Here is a 15,732-nt window from a genome sequence, read left to right on the forward strand (position 1 = left end):
GAGCTGCTAACTGATTGGGTTAGTGGGTTTGACTAGGGGTGTAAACGAGCCGAGCCGAGCTCGAACATAGGGTGGCTTGAGCTCGAGCTCGGCAATTTTCAAGCTGCTCGAGTTCGGCTCGAGCAGCTCGACTGTTCGAGCTCGAATTCATGCTCGAACTCAAGTTCGAGTCCGATTTTGAACTCGAATTTAACCTGTTTGATTTTAAATTCATGTTTCAATTAAAAATAAACTATAATATTATATTATATATATATATATATATCGCTCGCGAGCGGCTCGTCGAGCCACGAGCCTAAGACATTAGAGCTCGAGCTCGACTCGATTATTAAACGAGCCGCTCGAGCTCGGCTCGAACTCGAATTTGACCGAGCTTTGACCGAACAACTCGTGAGCAGCTCGCGAGCCGCTCGGCTCATTTACACCCCTAGGTTTGACTAGTTGATAGCTTTAGCTAATTGTAGAAAGATATTTCATAAACAATTAGTTGTTAGCTGATAGCCGATTATATGTAAAATGACTTTTTCAAAATGCTGTATGAAAGATATCGAGCAACTTTTTTGAATTTTAGCGTTTTGGAGTAATAAGCTGCTACAAAAAGCTAATTAATCAAAAACTCATATTGATTGTTTTTTTTTTTTGAAAACACTCATATTGGTTGTTTAACCAAGTCAAACGGCTAATAGTAATCAAAAAATCAAAATTAACTGATAAATTAACTATGTTACCAAACACGGCCATTACATTTTTTCATTTAATTTTGACTTGACCTTTCTCACCGATCCGATACAAGTTTTATAGCTGCATTGGATCCCTATATATGAATTCCTTATACATAATTAATTCTGAATCCTCTCTCTTTCTTCTTAAATTCCGTGTTGGAAGGGAAACTGTGCAGATCGTCAAAGTAAGTTTGTATATTTTAAAGCAACTAGTAGTAGCATAATATTATACTGACATCTTTGAGTAAACCAATTACCAAGACCACTAATGGCTTCTAAACTAGTAAATTCCAATCCCCAAGACTCATCAACATCTATTTCCCCAGAGACTTTTGGGAGACGCAATTCAAAGTGGAGACAAAATGAGAAGTGGGAATGAAGATTATCTGCCCAGAAAGCACCCACAAAATCGCAACACCCAAATCAAGTTTAACCTCAAGTTTCTTGCTCTCATTGTGCTAACCAACCTTCTCACTATATACATCTTCACTGGTCCTTTTAACTTCACCACAACTTCTAACTATGCACACATCTTCGGCTATAACTCCCTCTTCCATGAGCTTAATTCCACACAAAGGGAACTCAAGGCGAGCCGGTTATATGTCACGGATTTGCACGAAAAGCTCAGGTCGAGTGACCGCCTTGTCCAGGCGCTCCTATCTCAGCTAAACGTCCTAAACCGGGCCATTAACCAAACCCCGGATTCAAATGTGTTGAGTTACGATGATCTTCTTGCTGGCTTGTCGGATGAAGCTAGGCTTTCGATGGGTTCTCACAAGCTTCCCTTGGGATATGCGCCTCGAATGGGGTCGGATGAAGTTTATCCCCCGGTTGGAGGGGCGTGTTTGAGGTATGGAGAAGAGCTGGCACGGTATATGAGTTACGATGTGGGAGAGGAGTGCCCGGTGGATGATGGTTTCGCGCAAAAACTTATGCTGAGGGGCTGCGAGCCCCTCCCCAGACGTCGGTGCCACCCAAAATCGCCCGTGGGGTATACTGAGCCAACGCCATTGCCCGATAGTCTGTGGTCTACACCACCCGACACGAGCATTATCTGGGACCCATATTCCTGCAAGAGCTATAAATGCCTCATAGAAAGAAGGCTCACTCCAGGGTTCTATGACTGCAAGGACTGTTTTCACTTGCAAGGCAGGGAGAAGAATAGGTGGCTGTTTGACAATGGAGGCCTGGATTTCGGGATTGATCAAGTCCTCGCCACGAAGCCACATGGCACGATCCGGATAGGCCTGGACATCGGGGGAGGATCAGGCACATTTGCAGCCAGGATGAAGGAGAGGGACATCACCATCATCACTACCTCCATGAACTTTGATGGCCCTTTCAATAGCTTCATTTCCTCAAGGGGGTTGCTCTCAATGCACCTCAGCGTCTCCCAGAGGCTCCCGTTCTTCGAAAACACACTCGACATCGTGCACTCGATGCACGTCTTGAGCAACTGGATCCCCCACACCCTGCTCGAGTTCACACTCTTCGACATATACCGGGTGCTCAGGCCTGGAGGGCTGTTCTGGCTCGACCGCTTCTTCTGCGTTGCATCGCAGCTCAACGCCACTTACGCTCCCATGATTGATAGGGTCGGGTTCAAGAAACTCAGGTGGCATGCTGGGATGAAGCTTGACAAAGGCAGGGACAAGAATGAATGGTACTTCTCTGCTCTCCTGGAAAAACCAATGACCTAATTAAGGTTATCTTGTATTCTAGTCCTATGAATACCATGTTGTATTGCCAAAACACTATACTTTCACTCAATTCAGATTTGCATTCAATAATATATATATATGCTACTATACACTTGATCCATCTCGAAGAAATAATGCAAACAAACATATACAAATGTCACAATAGAACAAAAAGTTCAAACACTAAAATCTGTTTTTATCTTCACTTGGGAAGCACTCCAGTGTAGACAGAGAGGCTTTCATCACTGTAAGGATGTTCAGAGCCTTTGCTCACTCCCGAATAGCTCTCGGAAGTCGAAGCAGAGTCGGCGTGAGGGTTTAGCCCCACCATTTCCATGATGCTCTCGATCTCTTTCACCACTTCTCTCATTGTTGGCCGTTGGGTCGCCACATCTTCGAGACACCTCAAGGCTATATCGACGAACTTCTCTAGACTTCTAGGCGTCACGCTTGGGGCAATGGCTGGGTCGAGAAGGCTTTGAAGGTCGTACATGTCTTTAGTCTTATCCATCGCTTGCTTCACTTCTCGAACAATGTACTTTCCTTTCTCAATAGGTGGCCTTGCGGTTATGATCTCCAGAAGCACCACCCCGAAGCTGTAAACATCGCTCTTCTCTGTCAACTGATTCGTCATGTAATATTCAGGATCCAAGTACCCCTATTCAAACAAGACCAATAATTATCTTTCGTCATGTAAAGGAACAATGAGTTAAATATCGGATAACAATAGGCTTCGCTCACCATAGTTCCTTTAACTTGAGTGGTGATATGAGCCTTCTCTTGTTCGCCTAGAGACTTGGAGAGACCGAAATCTGCAACTTTAGCATTCAAGCGTTCATCCAGCAGAATATTATTTGTTTTGATGTCTCGGTGGATGATGGGCGGGTTTACAAGGTCATGTAGATACTGCAGCCCTTTGGCTGCTCCAAGAGCTATCCTAAGTCTCCTCATCCAATCTAACTTGATTCCCGATTTCCCTGTCAGACTTTCTTTCAGTGTACCATTCGGTATAAATTCATAGATCAGTATCTGTTCGCCTTGATCAAAACAAAACCCAACAAGGCCAACGACGTTCTTGTGGTGAACCCTCGAGAGGAGCTCAATCTCAGATTTGAACTCGGGAGCGCCCTGCATAGATCCTTGCTGAGATCTTTTGATGGCAATTAGTTGCCCATGAGGAAGAGCTCCTCTGTATACCTGCACATGGACCAAACCACGCTAAAAGACTGAATCCAATTAATTAATTAGTCTAACTCATGGCATTATAAATCCATATATTTTCAATGTGAGACTCTTAACACCTTCCAAAATGGAAGCAACCAGATCATGAAATATGACCTTATCAAAAGGAGAAAGAAAAAGGGAAATGCATAATGCAATATAACCTATATCGAGTATAATCTAAAGGGGATGACAAATGAAGAGGAGAAATGCAATCTAACCTTCCCATAACCTCCAGATCCAACAGTATTGGCTTCTGAGAAGTTATTTGTGCATTTCGCGAGCTCTTCAAACGAGAAAAACTTTGCTCCCTGTAGTTGGGGGACGGCGCCACTGCTTTTGGATCGATCCCATGATGCTGTATTTATAGGGAAAAAACGGTGACAACTACACAGATTAATCATGAGTAAAATTAAGTAGTTTCAACATTATTTCCTCGTCTTACCGAAAGGATCATGCTTTTTAGCTGCATCTTGAGCTTTTCTCTTTTGGCAGAACGCATAAACTCCGATTATAAGTACTAATATCACAAGGACTGAACCACCAACAACTGCTCCGATTATAATTCCTGTACTCGATGACTTGCCCGATCCTGTGGAATCACCTGACACAAAGAGACGAAGATGAATGTGAATGACAATATGATCTCAGATATTTAAACTACGTATATCATAAGTAATCCTATTACCATCAAAGAATTTATAGTTAACATCGGGTTGAAAGAAAAACGGTCCAAAGGATGGAGGTGGCTTGAAAGTCTGATTGCTAAGTGCAAATCCGATTGCAGAAACTCCAGTCCGGTTGAAATGGTCCATGCCATTTGGGAAAACTTGCAGGTGCACTACAAGATAATCATTCAGATTATCTGCCGGATTGCTCAGGGAAACTGAATCCACCGGGAGCTCTTGAGATTTGAACGAATGCATCATAGACTCTTGAAGGGCATCGAATATACTCGAGTTTCCCAAGTTGGAGAAGGAAGGGGCTCTAAAAACTAGATTCCCGGTATATGGATAAGCACATTTACAATTAGGACTGGATATTTGATCAGAGGTGCACTGACTAGATAAGCAATTTGTGGGAGTTGAATAAGAGGACTTAGACAGTTGGGGAACAGCGCAATAACTTCCACCGCTTCCTTCCAAACATAATGGATTGCCTACGAGACTGCAAAACAGGAAAAGTAAAACCGTGTGATCATAGCACCACAATACTAGTCTTGTAAATAAAGAATCCCTTAGTTTCAAAAGGGCTTTGGCTTACCTAATCTGAAAGTGATATCCTTTTCTCTGTGTAAATGAGTCTATAAGATTATTCCGCAGATCGATTAGTTGCAATTGGCTGCTGTAGGTGGTGCCAATATTCAGTGTGCCATTAAGTTTGTTATTCCTCATGATGCTGTAAATTTTAAAAAATGTATACATATATCTGTCATTATATTGCATATTGAAGTATAGAGCTAATATCACAGGAGACAAAACTTGTAAGATCTTTCATGTATGATTCAACAAATTTGGGCACATCGAGTGCAACTGGTTGAAACATGTGCTTCATCTCTCATGTGTGATCTGCTTACTTTTGACGGGCTCCAAGCAACACGTGGACTATGGTCTGATACCAACATGCGCCCATCTCAACGCCCACATCCCGGTCCGACCGAGCATTTGGGAGGACGTAAATCACGATAACTCAGTGGCTCGGCAGATAGGGCTAAATGCCAGCGAGTTTCGAACCTTGGGTCTCTTATCCCAAATACTGCCTACTGAACTAGTGAGCTAAGCCCATGCGGGCATTTCAACTAAAAGTCTAAGTTTATAGTTGGACTGCACGTTTATGTTTATATATTATATATGCTCAAAATTAGTGGCATAAAAATAAGAGCAAACTCACACATTCTGCAACTGAACAAGACTGAAAAATGATGGTGGAATAAGTCCTTCTAGTCCTGTATTATCCAATACTCTGCAAGTACAATGTCCATGAATAAGGTTCAGAAAACAAGTAATATAAAAGAAATAGAGAAATTCACTCTCTTTGAAGAAATGGAGACAAAAACACAAATGCACATATACAGAGAGAGAAAGAGAAAAGAAAGCAGTACAATGTTGTAAGAGACTCCAAAGTCGAGAACCATGATGGGAAATCTGTTGGATCAAAAGTGTTATTGCTCATATCTCTGCAATATCACCCGTTAATTCGCATTAGTAACACAGATACTGCTGTTATTAACAATAACAAAATTGTTTTGGACAAAGAATAATCATGAAATCCCGGGGAATAACGTTGGAGCATACACATAGTTGAGAAGACTCATGTCAGTGAGGTTTGGGAAGGGGCCTTTCAAATTATTGTTTGACAAGTGCCTGCAGATGCATAGTTTAAAAAAAAAAAAAAAAAAAATTCAGTCACAGCTCGATTAGCATGACTTTGCAGAACAATAATATAGACAAATCTGTGTGCTTACAGTTCACTAACGGATGTGAGATTGTTAAGGTTCGATGGAACAGATCCACTCAATGAATTCCTGTCAAGACGGCTATTGCAAGCACAAATATTTCGGTTCAAATTAGGTAATGAATGCATAGTCAACAGTAAACCATTAGCGTTAAATAGAAGATGGGAATACTTACACAACCTCCAAAGTTCGAACTAATCCCAATGTTTCCGGGATGCTTCCTTTAAGCTGATTTTGCTCGAGCAACCTGCTCGAATTGAATAAATAAAGAAACCATTGCCCATTCGTAAGTGGCATGCTAGAAGTTTTACATGTCCAATTTACTGTTAACTATATCTGTTAAGAGTTCATTCTACATTGAAAATAATAGAGAAATATATAGGTTTATAAGGCCATGGGTCAGACTAGCTAATTGATTGGATTTAGTCGTTCAGTGTGGTTTGGCACATTTGCAGAACTAGTTTGGCTCAAGTAGAATTAATATAAAACATAATTCTTTTAGCATAATCTGTGAGAGAATTTAAAGGGATATATAATAGTTAAGTGGAACTTACAAATGCTTCAATTTCATATTCGAGCTGAAAAGCTGAGCTGGAATCTCGCCCGTGAATTGGTTCCCTCCGAAGTGACTACAACAGAATGGATATAGCTTGAAGATCAAAGCAAGCAAGACTAATAAACATTAGATAAAATGAACGAAACATACAAGTGTCGTGTTCCAACAAGCATATCAAGACCAGGTGTGTTCCCGTCAGAGACGGGAATACTTCCAGTTAGATCATTGTCAGCCAAATCCAGCCAATAGAGTTCCGACAATTTACCCAAGGAAGGCGGTATTGGCCCAATGAACTTGTTTGAATTCAGTGATCTGCATAAAAAGTAAGAAGCGAAAAATCAACTAAGCTACACCAGCAAAGTATCCTGAAAAGAATATTTCTATATTAGCTTCTCATTCAAATACCAAGGTAAAAATCCTTACAGATATTTCAGCTTGCTCAAAGATCCTATTGTGTCTGGAATTGGTCCAGAAAACCCACACCCAACAAGGATTCTGTTAATACGGGCATGAACCGTTAGTTTTACAATAGCATCAACTAAAATTGTATTTACTACAATATTCAGATTTCTCTTACAGATTATACAAATTCTTTAAGTTTCCAATTTCCCGAGGAAGAGGTCCTTCCAAACCTTTGTTGTACGATAGATCCCTATAAAAAGTAGCCAAGAACAAACGAAACGTAAATTGACGAGTTTCTTTGCATGGAGAAAACGATAAATCTCTAAGACTTACAGAATCTGCAACTCGGATAGCCCCTCAATATCTCCAGAGAGCTTGCCACTCAGATCCATGCTTGATAAAGTTCTAAAATTGAAAAGTTAACACATCAACCTTGAAAGTATATCGAGTGAAGTAATGGGTAGGAGGCAAAATTATATTGGGGAAAGCGTACAATGAAACCACTTTTGAACCATTGCAACCAACTCCTTCCCAGTGATCACCACAAGGATCAGACCCTTCTTTCCAAGTGGGAGGTACATTCTCCCAACCATCTTGGAGGGACTTTAAAGCGACATCTGCATCAAAGAGAAGTCAGTTTCTTTGCCACCACAAATTGAACAGCAGACATTACAGCTTCAAATCCATATCAAGGTAATCGGAATAGATAGTGTTGGGCAGAGGCCCGTAAAGGGCCAAATCCATCCATTGGTGGCTAGGGGATTATTGGGCGGAAGCCAAGGCCAAGTCCACCACCCTGTCTCTCGAAAATGTGATGGCGATCAGTAAGGAAATAAGGCTATGCCTTCGCTACAAGATATAGCTTTTGGCACAGTGATAAGCACTTGATTCTAACAAGTGATAAAAATTATAGCTTTTGGCGAAGTAATAAGCGTTTGATCCTTATATTCTACTAATAACCAAGATTTCTGAACTTCTCAACTACCCAGAACTAGGGAATATCATCATGTCAAACTCACAACTTCACACCATAAGCTAAGATAGATGAATTATGCATATACACAAGCATTTAAGATCAGATTGTTCAAGAAATTGATTCAGAAGGGGCATCACTTGTAAACTCCATTAGACAGTATAACAGGCAAGCTATTTGAAATCTACAGCATGATAGCTATTCTCATGATAGTTAAGCATAAGCCTAAATTGGAAGAAGCAAAACTAAAGAAACAAAAACTAGGTAACAAATAAACTTACAATCATTGTTATCTGTCAAAGCCACTATACCCAAAAATTGGATAAACACAGGCACCAAAAGCAGCTGGATTCTTGGGATCATTGTTTATCAAATAAACAACTTCTTGAACAAGAACCTCAAACCTTAACCATTCCTCCAAGTTCTTCTCTTTTGTTTTCCCAGTTGACAGAGTACCCTTTGCTGTCAACTCTGTATTAATGATGCCCAACCATCATCCCACACGATCACAGACCACGTACTTTTCTGCCCATTCACAACACAGCGACAGGACTGCCATTTCCAATTTTTCTCCTTTAAAGAAAAATATATTACTCCGTATTAGAAAAGTTACCCTTGTCTTGTTGTTGGAAGACTTATCTACTAGCTACTGGCTAGTCAACTATTAAATTAAACAAGTGTCTCCTAGTGTCAGTGACACTGTACTGTTACTTGGAAGCCCTTCCAACACAAATGACAAAAACCAAGTTGCTAGATAAAAATGTTGAAAAGAATTATTGACAGAGAATATGAAAACTAATGATATTGACCCTTTTTTTATTTAAAGTAAACAAGTCTATAATCAAAGTTTGGTGTACAATAATAAAGGGTCAAATCCAGTATCAGAAGGTTCCCCACTTGAAAATATGTGGTACATCAGAAAATAAAGTTGTGTCTTTTGCTACTAGCAAACTGTACCAAGGATATCACGTCCTGGCCTGACAGAGTCGAGACCTTTGCTTACTGAGTTACTGCGCCCACCCCTCACTTTGATAGGTTGCTCACACGCCGCGATCTCGGATCACTGTTTTTAAATTTTACCATTGTGACCAACTGAACTGTTCATGCGGGCCAGGTTGCTGTTCTTTGAATTTAAGGAACTGCAAATTAAAAATCCAGACGCAGTGGCCTTGTGATCCAGTATGCATCAAGAAATCAGCAATAAATGGCGTGTTTATTATGGGACCATTTCACAACCAAGCAGTCAGAAGAAGATGCAGATGGGTCATACTTCATAAATCTAGTACCTAACACTTTGTGGAATATAATATGGTTATTCAAGTTCCATGGCAATGGAGTAAGAATCGAGTTGGGAGGTGGGCATTGAGTAATTCCAGATTCTTTTGCTTTGGTCAGTTAGGAGATGGCTTTTTTTGACTTTGGCTACTCTCTTTCATCATCGTTGATTTCTTGACTTCTATTGCATCATTGCATCCGCCTCTAATTTCCTGCCTTTATCTCTTTTTTTAAGCAAAAACAAGCCGAATGCATTATGGAATAAATAAGTGTGAAATACACCGCAGTTGGTTAGACTCCCACGACCCAGAGACAATGAATCAGTTGCTCGTGCCAGCACGTGAGCTACCAGATTCGTCAATCTCATGACATGGTAAACAGACACGTTCTCAATATCTCTAGCTATCATACAACATTACTTAATGATTAAACCCACATACGAATGGTCTGACGAACACGAACTAAAACTAACACAAAAATTTTCCTGACTTATCTCTTAGAATTAATATCACTTTTGATCACTCGACTTTTGAGTTTTATCAATTTTGGTGCACAACTTTAAATTTTTTAAATTTTGGTGCCTAACTTTGTTGTTTCTATCAATTTTGGTCCTTCCGACCAAATTGACGCGAAATGTTGCCGAATTTTATATTTTAAGTGCAATATCACTATCCCAAAGAAAGATCTTCAATATCTAAACAAAATCACTGTAAAATCATATTTATAGGTGTTTGATCAATGCAAATAATGGGAAAGACAGATAGAAACTAGACAGAGATCTATGAGATTTATAGCATCGACGATTGACAAATCCTTCTTTTTCTCTTAATATGATTTTTCTTTTGTTTAGATATTGAAGATCTTTCTTTGGGATAATTATTTTGCCTTTAAAATATAAAATTCGGCAACATTTCACCGTCAATTTGGTTGGAAGGACCAAAACTGATAAAAATAACAAAGTTAGGCATCAAAATTAAAAAAATTTAAAATTGTGCACCAAAGTTGATAAAACTCAAAAGTCGAGAGACCAAAAGTGATATTAATTCTATCTCTTATTATAAGCTTTGTAGCTACAACTTTACAAGTCTACAAAAATAAAAAAAAATAAAAAAATTCTACTATCATTATTCATTAACTAATGACTTCTTCTTTTTTTTTTTTTTAACGAAAAACTCCTTCTTATGTAATAACTAGTATTTTGTACGCGCGATGCGCGAAAATTCATGCCCAATATGAAAACATTAATAAATACAAATAATTAAAATTTATAATTCGAATTATATATACACAAATGATATATGTATTTTATACACACACATATATAATTTACCATTCATAGAAATTTAATTAAAATATAATTAACCATTAAATTAATTATATAATGATTTTAATAAAACGATAATTAAAGAATAGGAAAAAGATATGGTAGATATATGTGTATGGTAATAATGAGATAGTTAAAAATAACGGTGTTATAACGGTGTAAGGGTAGTTTTGTATAATAAGAATATAGTAGGGATATTTTTATCTAATAACATTAAAATGTACAACATTTAAAGTAAAATGTATACATTTATTAGCATACAAAAAGAGGGACATAAATCAAGGATATAACCTTGATTGAGACTTATTAAGTTTTTAGATTTGTAAATTATATAGAAGAAATAAATTGTAATTAATTAATGATTTGTTGACGTATTCAAAAAGTTAATTCTATAATAAATGATTCCTTATTTACTCACGTTTACTAATTTTTTATTCCTGACTTTTAATTGGATCATAAATGGTTTCTTAGCTATTGACATTTACCAATTTTCATCCTTGGTTATCAATTTGACCATAAACAATTCAATGACTATTGATTTTGTTTCAAATTTGGTCATCTAGTTAAATATCAATTTAGTAAACATTAAATTTAAGGGTAATAATGTAAAATTTTAATTCTTCACATTCACACTAATGATGAACCCAACGTGTTAAGTTTATGAACACAATTTGTTCATCTCAACAACAAGTTAATATTTATATTATTATCCTTAAATTTAATGCTTACTAAATGCTTATAAAATTAAGAAGTAAATGAAAGTATACAAAGTAGAATCTTGCTACTATATAAGATATGATTAGTGAGGGAATTAGGAACCCAATTTTATATCAATATCTATATTAAATTTAATTGAAGGGATATGCTCTTTTGTCTAATTATTTATGACATGTACAAGAATTTTTCCATAAACTATATGCTAATGAATCATCTACCATCCAATAAATACTATAGGGCAAAAATTTGTGTGAGACCGTCTCACCATGAGACGGGTTGGGTCAAGATGCAAATGTAACACTTATATGTACAAATGCTATACTTATATGCTCAAATGTAATACTAATCAGGAATAAAATTTTTGTTACTTATTAGGGTAAATATAATACTTTTAAGGGAAAATACAATACTTTTACATTTCGATTTAAAAGTATTACATTTTTCCTCAAAAGTATTATATTTGCCTTTATAAGTGAGAGACACTTGTCAACATTACTTATTATGAAAAATGTATTACTTTTTCTTTTATAAGTAACAAAAATTGTATTTTTTTATTAGTATTATATTTGAGCATATAAGTATGAGATTTGCACATATAAGTATGACATTTGCATGGTGCTTTGACCCGACCCGACCCGTCTCACGAATAAGGATCCGTGAGACGGTCTCACACAAGTGTGACCCATAATATAGAAGTTAAAAGTGTTAACGTTATAACTGAAATAAAAATGTGTTTGAGTAATTGTTTAATATGATCAGCTATACATTCTATATTTATTGAATAATTGTAATATCTTTTCAATTTTACCTATTTTTTTTTCTAATTTCTCCTGAAATTTGTTAATAACTATCTAATTAAAATAAATGAAGACTGATACTTTTTATTTATTTTTATTATTTTTTATACATTACATTATAAAATTATATTATATAATTTTTTTAAAAAAATATCCCAGCCATTATAATTAAATTGTTATTATCTTTTTCATTATTATTACTATCATTCTGTTTATTATTATTACTATAGACATTCATCAGTAGCTATTTTCTTATATATACCTAAAGTTTTTCCTATTAAAAAACACTCTGTAAAGCTTTTTATTCTCGTGACATATAGTCTCTTTCTTTCACTACCCAGCAAGTCAAATGAGTCAGCTCAGCGTTTGAGTGACGCATCCGGTACAACGACATTTATTTTTTATTTTTTATTTTTTTTGTTTTAAAGTTTAATTATCAAATTCGACAATTCTGTATGTAATCTCTCCCTTTCCCAAGCCTCAATAAAAAATGAAATTATTCCAAAAGCAAAAATTCTTGAATTGAAACTCGGTAACAATCAGCTGAAGCTTCATAGCAGCAGCAAGATGTTGGCACCAGCGCCCTCAAAGAGAGATTTTGTGGTGGAAAAAAAAAAAGGAAAGGAAAATTACTAACCTTGTCATTAGTGTCGAAATCAATAACATAAATAATAAATAGAGTTAATTTCATGTTTGATCTTAGATTTATAAGTGATAATAAACTTCCAATCTTTCTTTATCCAACTATTCACATTTGGTCTTAGTATTATTGTGACATATAACAATTTTTTGTTCTTTATCAACCAAATAGTTTTTAATGTCGTTAAATACAAAGTTATTTTGATATTCAATTAAAAATATTTTCAAAAAATAAACATAAAAATATAGTGGGGTCAACTTACTTTGTATAAAAATGATCCACATGCCTTTCTGAATGTTGGACATTTGAACAATTTTGTTGACGATGACAAAAAATGATCATGTCACAATAATATTAGGACCAAATGTGAAAATGTTCAATTAAATCTTCTAAATCTGTTAAAATGTTCAATTAAATCCAAAATTACCTTATTGGCAAGTTTGTAATTTCTAATGTTAACCCATATCTCCTTTTCAATTTTTAAAATTTTTTTTTTACTCTTTGCCTTTTTTTCTCTCTTTCTCTCTCTATTTATTTTTTTCTTTTCATACAGCTGCCCTGTCCGACGACAACCACAACTGTCAAAAATGACGGTCGTGGCTATCCAACAACCACAACTGTCCTAAAAGACGACAATGGCCATTTGAGACAACCATGATTGTTTTAATTCAAGTACAGTCCGACGACAACCACGGTAGTCTAAGATGACGACTATGGTTTTTTGTCAGCCACAGTCCATTCCAAGGTTTCTCAAATGCCATTGCCAGCTTCCCCGGCAGCGCCACCACTCGAGACCTCGGTTTTCGCTGCTACCCGGATCAATTGGAAAGAGATATCAGAAGCGCACATTTTTAAGACGGACGTGCCGAGGCTAAAGAAGGATAAGGTGAAGGTGGAGGCAGAGGAAGGCAGGGTATTGCAGATCATCGAGCAGAGAAACAAGGAATAGGAGGAGAAGATTGAAACGTGACACCAAGTGCGCAAGAGCAGCGGCAGTTCTAGCTACGGGAGAATAATGCTAAGATTGATTCAATTAAGGCAACGATGAAGAACAATGTGCTTATGGTTACTATCACTAAGGAGGAAGTTAAGAAGCCTGAGATGAAAGTCCTTTAGATCTCTGGTTGAACCTAATCGTCTCCTCTGGTTTATGTCAATATTAAGTTGTGCTACTGCATGTTTTGTTTTCTTCTTCCTTGAATGATGATGCCGAATAAATCATGCGTGGCAGGTGGCTGTATGAAAAAAATAATAATAAAAGAGAAAAAGAAGGAGACATGTCAACATTAGAAAGTACCAATCTGTCAAACAGGTAACTTTGGACTTAATTGAACATTTTAACTGGTTTAGGGGATTTAAATGAAGTTTGCTTCACTTAGGAAACTCAATTGCATTATCCGTTTGACTTAGGGGTCAATTTGACCATTTTTCCTAATAAATATGGCTATATAATATCTTAAATTTTAATTTTCAAATCTAATGTTATTTTCAAGTGATAAATGTAGGTAGAAATAAGGGTAAGTTACACTAAAACGACGACGTAATATATAGTTTTAAAATATGTTTTTAAAAAATATTATACACAATTCTCGGTGAGAACCAGCATCGTATTTAATTTTTGAAAAATTTTATGAGAACGTATAGGATGTGGGTTCTACGCGAACCAATGTCCTATACATTGGCCTATACATATTTTTTTTAATACATACGAGCGAACCGATGTTGTAAATTAATTTTAAAAAAATATATACGCACATGTATACAACGTTAGTTCGCGTAGAATCGACGTTGTATTCATTTAAAAAAAATTATATGGCAATGTATACGACGTCGGTTAGTCAAAAACCGTGTGAGCTTGGTCTTTTATCTAAATCCTTTTGTATATACTTACATTGTGAGCTTTGTAGACTCTTATGGTGGTGATCTTGACAGGCGTTAGGTCAATTTCTAGTTATGTTTTCATTCTTTGTAATTGTGTTATTAGTTATAAAGTTACTCTTCGGTCCATTGTGCACTATCTATGCTTGGGACATAATATATTGTAGCAACAAAGGGTATGGTGTTAAAGAAGCTACTTGGCTACAAGATTTGGTCATGGGGCATGGTGTTTCACATACAGGATCAAATTGTTGTATTTTCATATAGCTAGGGTACTATCCATCTCAACAAGAATGATACATATCATGACAAAATCAAATACATTGATGTCAGTCAGATACCATTTCATCTAAGACGTTATAACTTTTAGGGATATAGTTGTTCAGAAAGTTCTTACACTAGAGAATCCAAGAAATTAAACCTGTTTACCAAGTCTCTTCCTATTGCTAACTTTAAGCAATGCTTAAGCTTAGTTGTTGGGTCATAATTAAGTGGTGCAAGTTGACTAGGCGTCATCTAGGGTTCTGAGTCAAGTATAGCTAATGGTCTACCATTCCAGAGGCATCGCACGTCAACTGTGAGTTTTTCGTAGACTATTCTGTATGGTTAGATTATTTTATCTAACACACCCTCTCCAAAATTTTCCCCTCCAATCTTCATTCCTCTCAGATGAAATTTTCTAATTGGACAAACTATAGAGAAAATATTATTGGCCTCCACAACGCTCGAACTCACCCCTTACATATGAGAGTGCAACCAGGTGCCACTAGACCACAAAATCTTGGCTCATTTGTTAAATTTCTCTATTATCTCAATATAATTGAGAAATTAATATTTTTACTTTTGCCACAAAACTTTTATCACTCTTATAATTTCCCATATTTTATTTTTCTTTATTATTTTAAATTTTCTATAATTCTTAATTTTCAGTTATTCACTTCTATAGTGCTTGTTATTTGTCCTAATAAAATAAAATGGACATAATATTTATAGTGGTTTAATGGTGTAATCCACTAATTTACTCCTCTTACATATTATTTTCACCAAAGCACTAATACAATAGTTACTCTTA

The 15,732-nt window shown here is 36.5% G+C and overlaps 2 protein-coding genes across 2 annotated transcripts; one reads left to right on the top strand and one right to left on the bottom strand.

The window, feature by feature from the left end:
- Positions 1-1,084: 1,084 nt before the first annotated feature.
- LOC116023258 lies at positions 1,085-2,471 on the top strand. Its single transcript, XM_031264247.1, has one exon. It carries the CDS (start codon positions 1,085-1,087, stop codon positions 2,420-2,422), a length of 1,338 nt encoding a protein of 445 aa, XP_031120107.1. The 3' UTR covers positions 2,423-2,471.
- Positions 2,472-2,482: 11 nt separating this feature from the next.
- LOC116023256 (probable leucine-rich repeat receptor-like protein kinase At5g49770) lies at positions 2,483-8,595 on the bottom strand. The gene is made up of 18 exons (XM_031264244.1): positions 8,311-8,595; positions 7,550-7,673; positions 7,390-7,461; positions 7,232-7,306; positions 7,078-7,149; positions 6,805-6,966; positions 6,653-6,727; positions 6,274-6,345; positions 6,108-6,179; positions 5,938-6,006; positions 5,745-5,819; positions 5,534-5,605; positions 4,907-5,041; positions 4,332-4,810; positions 4,089-4,247; positions 3,865-4,001; positions 3,164-3,619; positions 2,483-3,080 (listed from the first exon to the last, which is right to left on the bottom strand). The coding sequence occupies exons 1-18, from the start codon at positions 8,390-8,392 to the stop codon at positions 2,625-2,627; spliced, it is 2,844 nt and encodes a 947-aa protein (XP_031120104.1). The 5' UTR covers positions 8,393-8,595; the 3' UTR covers positions 2,483-2,624.
- Between the last annotated feature and the right edge of the window lie 7,137 nt (positions 8,596-15,732).

The sequence above is a fragment of the Ipomoea triloba genome, chromosome 6 (assembly GCF_003576645.1).
Source record: "Ipomoea triloba cultivar NCNSP0323 chromosome 6, ASM357664v1".
Taxonomy (NCBI): domain Eukaryota; kingdom Viridiplantae; phylum Streptophyta; class Magnoliopsida; order Solanales; family Convolvulaceae; genus Ipomoea; species Ipomoea triloba.